At 35.7% G+C, this 10,803-nt stretch overlaps 1 protein-coding gene across 1 annotated transcript in view; it reads right to left on the bottom strand.

Moving 5' to 3' along the window:
* BBX (BBX, HMG-box containing) overlaps positions 1–10,803 on the bottom strand; it is a 348,489-nt gene that overhangs the window by 84,975 nt on the left and 252,711 nt on the right. The window contains exon 9 of the mRNA XM_027867261.1: positions 8,715–8,775. Within this exon, the coding sequence (XP_027723062.1) occupies positions 8,715–8,775 (61 nt within the window). The remainder of the gene's footprint in view (positions 1–8,714; positions 8,776–10,803) is intronic.

Here is a 10,803-nt window from a genome sequence, read left to right as displayed (position 1 = left end):
AAAATTTTTTTTTTACAGACAAACTCATAACTGATGTTAAAGAATAGTAAGATATGATGTGCCATGTCTCATTAAAACAGTCCCATGCAAATATCAAACAAAAATATGGGCAATGTAAGATGACTTTTATTATTACAGTAAATGGGAAAAAAAAAACCCTGCCAGCTTCCTACAGGACTTTTCTAACTGAATGTCCCATTAACAACTAGAGCTAGCATTTATACAGCGCTTTACGTTTGCAAAGTGTTTTACAAATACTATTGTATTTTATTCTTATAATAACCCTGAGAGGGAGGTGCTATTATTGTCTCCACTTTACAGATGAGAAACCTGAAGCACAGAAGTTAAGTAACTTGTCTAGGGTCACATAGCTACCAAGTGTCTGAAATGGGATATTTTGAACTAAGGTTTTTCTGACTCCACATTCAGCACTCAATCCACTGCACCAACTACCTACCTACTTGTCCTTCCAGGTTCACAACTTAAGAGCCATCTTCTACTTCTTACTCTTACCCCATATATCCATCTACTCACTCAAGTCACTTTCCATTCCATTCCATCCTTCATTCAACTTCCAAAATAACTTTCCTAAAGCACAAGTCTGACCATGCATACTCTCTGTTCAATGAACACCAGTAGTCCCTTATCACTTCTAGGACCAAATATAAAGTCTTTAGTTTAGCATTTAAAGCTCTCTACAATATACACCTTTCCTACTGTTTTCAGTCTTTGAACACTTTATTCCCCTCCATGAACTTTAGGATTCAACTATGCTGTATTATTGGACCATGACATTCCATCTCCAGCCTCTGAGCCCTTAAATTGGCTGTTCCCTTTTACCCCAGTCTCAGAATGTTCTCCTTCCCACTTCTGCTTCTTAGAACACCTGGATTCTTTCATGACTCATCTCAAATGCCATCTTCTGCAGAATTCTTCTCCTAGTCTCCAATTTATCCTCTAAGATTATTTTCCATTAACTCTGTATAGATGTTGTATAGACCTATGTGTTTACATGTTTTCTACTCCATTAGAATGTAAGTTCCTTAAGGGTAGGGATTGCTTTTTGCTTTCATTTGTATCCTCATTGTTTAGCCCAGTTCATGACATATAGTAAATATTTAGTAAATTGTTGTTGACTGATTAATGGAAAAAACCACTAAAAACACAAAGTTGAGCCAAAGGAAAAGAAAAAGAAAAAAAAAAGACCCAGGCTTTTGCTTTGCTTTGTGTTTTTTTAGGGCTGTCATTTATGCTGCCTAAAATATCTGCATTTCTTTAAAAAAAATTCTGCAGGGGATGACAGACCACAAACATACTCTGCAGGAAGATGAGACAGAAAAATCTTACACTAGTTATACAGTCTTTATTGATTTATTTTGATTTATCAACAATCACTTCCATAAGCTTTTGAGTTTTAAATTTTTGTCCCCCTCCCTCCCCAAGATGGCACACAATATAGGCTATACATATACATTCCTATTAAACATATTTTCACATTAGTGATGTTGTAAGGAAGAATTAGAACCAATAGGAAGAACCCCCCGAAAGAGGAAACAAAACAAAACAGAAGAAAAAAAATAGCAAATAGTATGCTTTGATCTGTGTTCAAACTCCATAGTTCTTTCTTTGGATGTGGATAGCATTTTCCATCATGAGACCTTTGGAGATGTCTTAGATCCTTGCACTGCTGAAAAGGACTAAGTCTATAAAAGTTAGTCATCAAACAACGTGACTATTACTGTTATGCAGTCTTTATTAAATACTTACTATGTGCCAGGCATTGTGCTAAGTGCTAAGGACACAAAGAAAAACAAAAGACAGTCCTTGTTTGTTCTCAAGGAGATCACAATCTAATAAGGAAGACAACATGTAAATAACTATGTACAAACAAGATACATATGGGATAAATTGGAAATAATCAACAGAAGGAAAGTACTAGGATTAAGAGGGATTAGAAAAGGCTCCTTATAGAAGGTAGAATTCTAGCTGGGACTTGAGAGAAGTCAAGAAGACAGGAGGAAGAAAAGATGAGAAAGGAGAGCCTTCCAGGCATAGAGTTCAACCAATGGAAATTCCAAGAGCAAATTCCAAAATGGAGCATTTTGTTCATGGAAGACCAAAGAGGTCACTGCCAGTGGACCAAAAAGTAGCATGGGGGGGTGGGGAGGTAAGGTATAAGAAGCCTGAGAAGAGTCACAGGCTACAAGGCTTTGAATGCTGAACAGAGGATTTTGTATTTGATCCTGGAGGGGATAGAGAGCCACTAGACTAGAGTTTACTGTGTAAGGGTATGACATCATTGGACCTGAGCTTTAGGAAAATCACTGACACCTGAATGGAGGATAGACTGAAATTAGGAGAGACTTGCGGCAGAAGTCCAACCAGCAGGCTAGTGCAATAGTCCAGGTATGAGGAGATAAGGGATCTGCCCCATCCTGCAGTATCAGAGAAAAGAAAGGGTCTCATGCTAGGGTTGATGCAAAAGCGAAATCAACAGGCCATAGTCACAGATTGGATATGGGAGAGGTGAGAGATAAAGAGGAGTCAAGGATAACCCTTGTTGTGAGCCCGGTATGACTGGAAGGATGGTAATAGGGAAATTTGGATTAGATATTAAGCTCCTTGAGGGTAAATATTGACTTTTTTATGTTTGGACCCCCAATGCTTTAATACTGTGCCCAGTACATAAGAGGCACTTAATAAATGTTTGTTGACTGACTGGAATGGGGGAGGGTTTGTTAAGAAAGATAATGAGTTTAGTTTTGGACATACTGAGCTTAAGATGTCTGTAGAACATCTAGTTCAAAATGTCTAGTCCTTAATAATTTAAGCTGCAGCACTCTTTTAGCTTGACTATATGAACAGTCCAATCTGACAACAGAATGGGAATGGTATCCAAGAGCTTAGCATGATGGGAACCAGTTACAAACTGTGACCCTGAAATTGACCCTTGTTATACAACAAGTATGCTAATGAGCCAAGAGAATTAGGGTTATTAGAACACCCTTATGTTAACAATAACTTTAGCACCCTGTCCTAGGAAAGACTTTTTGGGGGAATGGGGGTGGGGGCAGAACTGTCAAAAAAAGACATGAAAGAGGGAATGTCTGACTTGGTTCACATTACTTCTTTTCACATCCTTGACAGTCCAGCCAGATATGCCTACTTGTTTTTTCTTTGACTTATTAATTCTGATATTTTAATAAGCTGCTCTGCATACCTTGAAAGTAGTTTCTCTTTTTCATCATCTTTCTTCCAGGCTCAACTGAGATGCCATTTTCTACTGGAGAGGCCTTTCTGGATCCACCCAGTGTTATTATTCTCTTACTTCTCAAATTACCTTATATTTACTTGTACAAATACTGTATTCATCAGTAAGTTCCTTGTAGGGAGGAACTGTCGTGTTTTTGTTTTCACCTTTGTATAACCACTACCCAGCACAGTGTCTTTCATATAAAAAGAATTTGATAAATACTGAATGAATGAAGGAATGAATAATTGAACAAGGAGGTGGTTTGGTCCTGTAGTAAGAGTAAGAGACAAGTAAATAGATAGCCTAATATCCATGAGATGTTAGAGACAAAAAAAAAAAAAGGCCCCTAGCATGTTAGGTTTTTCTACGGATTAGTTAAGGCTAAGTCACCATAACAAAAATGATAATATTACACCTAAATTAATTTATTTAGTGCCAAGTCAATAAAACTATTTTATTATTTTATAGAATTTATTTATAGAATTATTAGAATTTATAGAATAACTTCATAGAAATAGAAAAAATAATAACAGAATTCATCCAGAGGAAAAAAAGTCAAGAATTTTAATTAAAATTATAGATTGCTTATGGGAAGACATGGATAAAAATTATAGAAGATGAAGAAGTCACTGCTTGAAGACCTCCAAGGAAAAGGAACCCACTATCTCTTAAGGCAGGCCACTCCACTTTCATATAATTCTAAATGTTAGGAAATGTTAGCCCTGACATCAAGGCTAAATCTCCCTCTCCGCAATTCTCACCTACCACTTCTGGTTTTACCCTCTGATATCAAAGAACATGTTTAATACCTTTTCCAAATGATTTTGAATTCTTGAAAAAAGCTATCACAACCCCTCTGAGTCTGCTCTTCTCCAGGTTACATATTCTGAGTTCCTTCAATGGATCCTTATTCTGTTGACTCATAGTTCTTTACCATCCTGGCTGCTCTCTTCTACAAGATCTATAGCTTACGTCCTGCATAAAGTATGATGCCCCCTGCCCCACCTCACCTGAAGGTACTCGATGTTTTCTCTGGAGAAGAGCTATCTTGAAATAAGACATGATACTCATGTCCAAATATTAGATCTCATATCCGTCAAAAGTAATAATTGATACCCAATGTTCCTCCAATGTACCATAAAGAAAAATGGAATTTTATTCTTTTTTTTACTCCTAAAATTTTTAAAATAAAAAAAATTCTTAAAGCACTTTAGTTTTGGCTAAAAGACGATTTTTTTGGCCATCTTTTAATATAAAGGAACTGTTGCCAAGTAAAATAAAAATAAGTCCAAGAAACGAGGTTCAGAGGGCAAATGCTAATGGAATCTTCTCTATAACAAGTTCCTTCTGGCTCCAGACTAGAAAAATATTTCAGGCAATTGCTTGATAACTGTCTTTGGTGTTTGAAAATGACACCGACAACAGCACTACTTACTATGTGAAATATCTCATATGAGCAGATTACCCTTCATAAACAGAATTTGAGAAAAACAATGAAATGGACCCCAAAGGCAATAATTAAAAAGTTATCTAAAACAAAGCCAAGGATGAAAGCTAACATTCAGTAGGGTCACTTGATGATCAAAGTGCAAAATACGCGTGCAGGAAAAGAAATGGCAGAGATATGGGATGAAATGCTAAATTTGTAGATTATTGAGGAAGATGTCACAGAATGTTTGACATGTCTAATTAATTTATAAAAATACTCAATAAGACTGATCTCAACACTGAACCTCAGGAGATCTTTCTCATTTCCAAATTGGTTTTTTGCAGTATACAGATCAGAGTTATTAGAATAAGCAGCGATAAATGCTCAAAATAGTCAGTACTAATTGACAAGGTAGATGTAAATAAATCATTAAGACTGGATGACATCCAACCAAATGCTCTGAAGGAACTCAAGGGCGAAATTGTAAAATTGTTAGCCAAAATGTGTAACCTGTCATTATAAACAGCTAATGAGCCAGAGACTGGCCAACTGACAATGTGAATCCCAATCTATATAGGAGGGCACCCCTGTCAACAAAAAAGTTGCACTTCATGTCTGGAAAGGCATAATGGTGGGTAAGATCACTAAATACTCAGGCAAACAATCTTTGGAGAAAAAAGTAGGGAGAAAGTAATGTGGTTTTGATGAAGGGTTTATTTCTCACTAACTTACTAGAATCCTTTGAGGAGTAAATAAGAGCATGAACAAAGGAGAACCAGTGTATCTAATTTATTTAATACTTTCTAAGAGCCTTTGACAAAGTTCCAAATCAAAGGGTTCATTTTTAAATTGTTGCACTACAAGATTGGGGGCAAATGTGGAATTCATGAATAGGGACCTAGTTTAGAGATGGGAAGAAAATGGCAGGTATAATGAACCTTTCTGCAGATACAGAAAAGTAAACACTGGAGTCCTCTAAGGTTCAGAGTTGGAACCAATCTTACTGAATATTTTTGTAAGTTATTTAGAAAATGTTATTTATAGTGAATCTCCAGATTTAGAGATGGCATTAAATTCTTCCAGGAAGTAAAATATTAAAACAACCAGAATAAACTACATGTATATCTCAAAAGGCTGTGTGAGTAAGGATAAGAGTGAGAGGAGAGTTTCAAAGTGGACTAATGAAAGATAATGCACTTAGGGAAAAATAACCTAAATTCTGTTTAGCAGATGATGGGTTGTTAAGCTCTCAGCTCTGAACCTGTGAAAGAATCTACATGTGATTCTAGGTGGTTTGCTACACTGTCGAAAAATGTCCAACAGCATTTTGAGTATCCTTGGGCGGCACTGTGTGTGAATTGGACGTAAGGGGATGATTTAAGAACAAAACGTAAAACAAATAAAGTCCTACAACATTATGTGTATTTCTTGCTGCTATACCTTAGAAAGGATAAAAGTAGAAAAGATGATAATAATAATAACAACAAAAAGATGTCAATAATAATGATAACAAAAACTACCATAACATTAACTACTATTTATATAGTGACTATTATGTGCCAGGGACAGACTGTTTCAAGTATTTTACACATATTATTGCATTTGATCCTCACAACAGCCCTGGGAGGTAGGTACCATTGCTATCCCTATTTTACAGTTGAGGAAATTGAGGCAGATGGAGTTAAAGTGACTTGCCCAAGGTCACATAGCTAATAAATGAGGCTCTATTTCAACTCATGTCTCCCCAACTCTAGGCCCAATACTTTATCCACTGCACCAAAAGACAAAGGAATGCAAACAGAATGATTCGAGGGATGGGCTGGCAACCAAAGAAACACAAATAAGAATGTGCGAAAATAAAAGCAGAAAAAAAGATACACTTGACATCTATAAAAATCATGAAGAAATAAATAATATGGGCTTGGTCACCAAATCTCAGGTTGTTTATAAGTTTGGATAATTGCTTGAAAGCTAAAAACAACACATAGTTAATGAAAGGAGGTATTACCATACGTAATGGGTAGTTATGTAACTTATTACCCCCAGGGCATAAACAAATTTAAAACAGAATATATAAATTTATGGGAGACAATATTGAATTATAAAGAGAAACTAGGGTCGTTGGGGGTGATATTCCTAAACTCTGAGGATGACGTCAAAGAGTATAGTCATGCTCTTGTAATACGTTCTCTAGACCACGTATTTAAACTCATATGACTTAAGAAATTACGTATGACATGATATATTTTCACTAAGGGGAAAAGACAAATGTATTCCACAAGGGGCCAAGTCTACCTTCTATGATTATTTCTGACCCCAAACCAATCAGTTTCCCTGAAGCAACAGCCCTCCTCTGGATTAAAATTTACCTTAAGAATGAGGTCAACCTGAAAACAGAATTATCTAGGAAAGAACTCCCTATTTGATACCGCTCCCCACCCCAAAAAATGGGAAAGTGGAAAGCAATTTGTCAGAAATTAGGTTGAGGCCAACATATTACATCACATACCAAGCTCAAAATGGATGTAGCCTGCATATTAAAGGTCATACTTATATTTAAAAATTAGAAGAGAACCAAATCAGATAAATTTCACAGCTACAGCCAGAGAGTGAATCCTTAGTCAAATAAGAGAAAGAAGAGATTACAAAGATAAAATAGTTTATTTAGATTATATGAAATTAAAATGCTTTGCACTAACAAAGAAAACAACTAAGAAAAGAAGATAAGATGTTGATTGGGGGAAAATCATTACATCAACTATCACTAAAAGGATTCTGGTATCTAAGATATCAGTAACTCATACAAATACTTGAGCAAAAGCCATGCCCCAAAAGATAGTGGCTAAAATACATGAACAAAAAGATCTCAAAAGAAGAATTGCAAACTATTAACAACCCTATAAAAGAATTTTCTAAATCATGAATAAGATAAATATAAATTAAAATGAATCAATGGCTTCACCTCACACCTAACAAACTGGTGAAGATGACAAAAGTAAATGTTGCAGGGGTTATGGGAAAATATGCACATTAATGAACTGTTTATAATGTTGTGCAATGATCCAACGATTTTAGAAAGCAATTTGGAATAATTCAAAGAAAAGTGATGAAAATGTCTAAACCCTTTGACCCAAAGATTCCACTACTAAGCACATGCCACAAGGAGGTCAATGATAAAAAAATTACAATATACACCAAAATATTTATAGTAGCTCTTTTCATAGCAGCAAAGAACTGAAAACAAGTATGTACCCTTTGATTACAGAATGGCTAAGCAAACTGTGGGCATTAATGTAATAGAATATTATTGTGCTATAATAAATGATAATTATGATGAATACAGAGAAATATGGGAGGCATCATATGAAGTGATGCAAAGTGAATTAAACAGGAAAATAAACACAATATATTTAAACAGTAACAAAACAATTAAAACTGAATGCTGTGTAATTATAATGACCAAGCTTGGTCCCAAATAAAAGATATAAGGAGGCACTTCCCTCCCTTATTTACAGAGATAGGGGACCATGGATGTGGTATACTATAGATGTCAGACTTTTTAGACATGTTGGCTAGTTTTGCTGGGCTGTTTCCTTTTTTTTTTTTTTTTTTTATTCTTTGTTAGAAGAGATTACTTGTTAGGAGTGGGCCAGGGATACATTGGGAAATGTAGGTGGTACAAAAACAAATTGTACCGAATTTTATTTTTAAAATTTGCTCAAATGTCAATTGTAATAACTTAAAAGTATACTTAGCTTTAGTTACACAAACAAATTGAAAGCTGGGCAAAAAGTAATAATACCAAATGTGATTTTTCTTATCTTTGTTATATTTATCCTCATACCTTTGAAAACACAGTTTCTCCTAAGAATGGTAAAGTCTCCAAATTACTTTTCCAAAACATTATTCTGAGGGACTGAAGTAAGTTAATGAACAAAAAATGATTTTATTTTAAAGTTCAAATTTAAGGTCTTTGTAATTTTCTTGTTCATTAATTCTCAACCTGTAGTACGTGAACTTGCAGAGGTGAGCCTCCACAAACTGAAATAATGGTGATGCCTGACAAGATTCGGAAACATCACATTTATAGTACCTGAGGATGCCTAAAGGATAGAGGACAGGCAATAAAGAAACATGAAGGGAGTTGTGCTCTGAAATCAAGAGAAGTGACAGGCAGCCAAAAATATTCCTGTCTTTAGGGAAGTAGGATTATAACACCCTACTGAGTAGGATGTTGCAATAAATAAAGAGTTAAGTAGTTTGAAGTTTTAAAAAGGACTGTTTAAGCACTAAGTAATGCTTTAATTAGCACAATGAATCATAGTATGGCTAGTATTTACCTAAGGAAAACTTTTTAAGTTGTCACCCAGTTTGATCACTTTCTTTAATTCTCTCTCTTACACCAATGACAACTTCTCTTCCACTAAAGTATCCAAAGCTTGCTTCTTCTTTCATGCTGTTTTTCCTGATATCTACAGTCACTAGAATGTGAATAAATGAATTCTGGTGGAATTTGCCACCCCTCACAAAAAAAGTATAAACGTATGACAAAAAATAAAAAGGTATAACAAAAGTATAACAAAAAAAGTATAACAAAAATTTACATTTTACATAAAAAAATTTACATTTTTAAGGTTTCCACTTAATACTAAAAGCTATGTATTAATACTAAATTAATTAATACTAAAAACTATAGGGAACCTGTAGTCTCAAGTTCGGCCCTTTGACTGAATCCAAACTTCACTGGACAAATCCCTTTAACAAAAAGATTTGTTCTGTAAAACTTGGACTCAGTCAAAAGGCCTCACCCCAAGGACCGAGAAGGCCACATGTGACCTCAAGGCCGTAGGTTCCCTACCCCTGGAGACCCTTTTTGATACTGTTTATAGATCTGAACGAATGCTTTGATTCAAAGTCTTTAAATTTCTTCTTTTATCTTCATTAGTATTAATATTAGTTAGAGGAAGACCATCTTTTTATTTTTTAAATGTTTTTTGGTTTTTATTTTCTGAGCTGCACAATGATCATTCTCCTCCACTGCTGCCCTACTCGATGTCTCACCTCACGAAAGACGTGACTCAGAGGTCTTAAAGACGATGTTAACAGAATGCAAGTTCTGGCAGGTCCCACCCAATCTGCAAAGGTACCAAATACGGCCTGGCAACAGATACTCTGTCTTCAGACGACCAGCCCAATTAAACTCAGCTACCATTTGTCAGTAGGTTGCCTAAGAAACATTTTTTTTTTGAGCCACAAAAATTAATGAAACTTAAGATGCAAAAGGAGTTACAATATACATCAAAGGCTGAAATACAATACTGATGAAAGCACAAATCTTTTAAAATCAGTGGTAATGATGCACGTTATCAACTGCAATGTCTAGAGTTAAGACTAGTAACTACTGTTAGCCTTCCCAAATTCAAATCAACTACATCACACTGCTGCATTCACCTGGTCCAGCTTCTCCCATACTTCTTATATCTGCCTGTCCCTACACCCATTCCACCCCCCCCCAAAAAAAAACCAGACCTCATCCACCATTTCTGATTAAATTTCTTCAGGGGATGTTTTAAGGACAAAATTCTATCATCACACAGAGCCAGGCTGGCAAGCTGTAGCCAGCATTTGAAACTGTAATAGCCACCCATTAATTTAAAAAAGAGCACTGACCACCTGTTTCCAGTGATCAGTTCCATTGATTAGTCTCTGGAGCTTTAATTAATTTTCCACTTGTAGTTTAGCAGGCCTAGGCTTGACTTCCTTACTACTGTCCCTTGACTGCCAGGGAATTGACAAGCAAATGTTTCCATAAAACATGCTCAGCTGCTTCGAAAGTATTCAAGGCTAATCAGCACCAAAGTGAGAGCCTGCTGGCCTTTAAACAAAGATGCTTACTGAAACAAGGAACCACACACATTCTGAAACGGGGAGTTGGCAAAGCACAGGGAATTTCTTCATCTGAAGGTACTTTTGAGCAAAACTGACTCCTATACAAAGTAGTTTAGAAATAAAAATCAATGCTTCCTAGTCCTGGAAAGAAATCAAAGATGTTTGGCTGCCAAATGCCTTTAAATACACACACACACACACACACACACACACACACACACACACACACACA

This window comes from Vombatus ursinus, unplaced genomic scaffold, assembly GCF_900497805.2.
Source record: "Vombatus ursinus unplaced genomic scaffold, bare-nosed wombat genome assembly UNPS02001419.1, whole genome shotgun sequence".
Taxonomy (NCBI): Eukaryota; Metazoa; Chordata; class Mammalia; order Diprotodontia; family Vombatidae; genus Vombatus; species Vombatus ursinus.
This window is presented reverse-complemented; position numbering and strand designations above follow the sequence as displayed.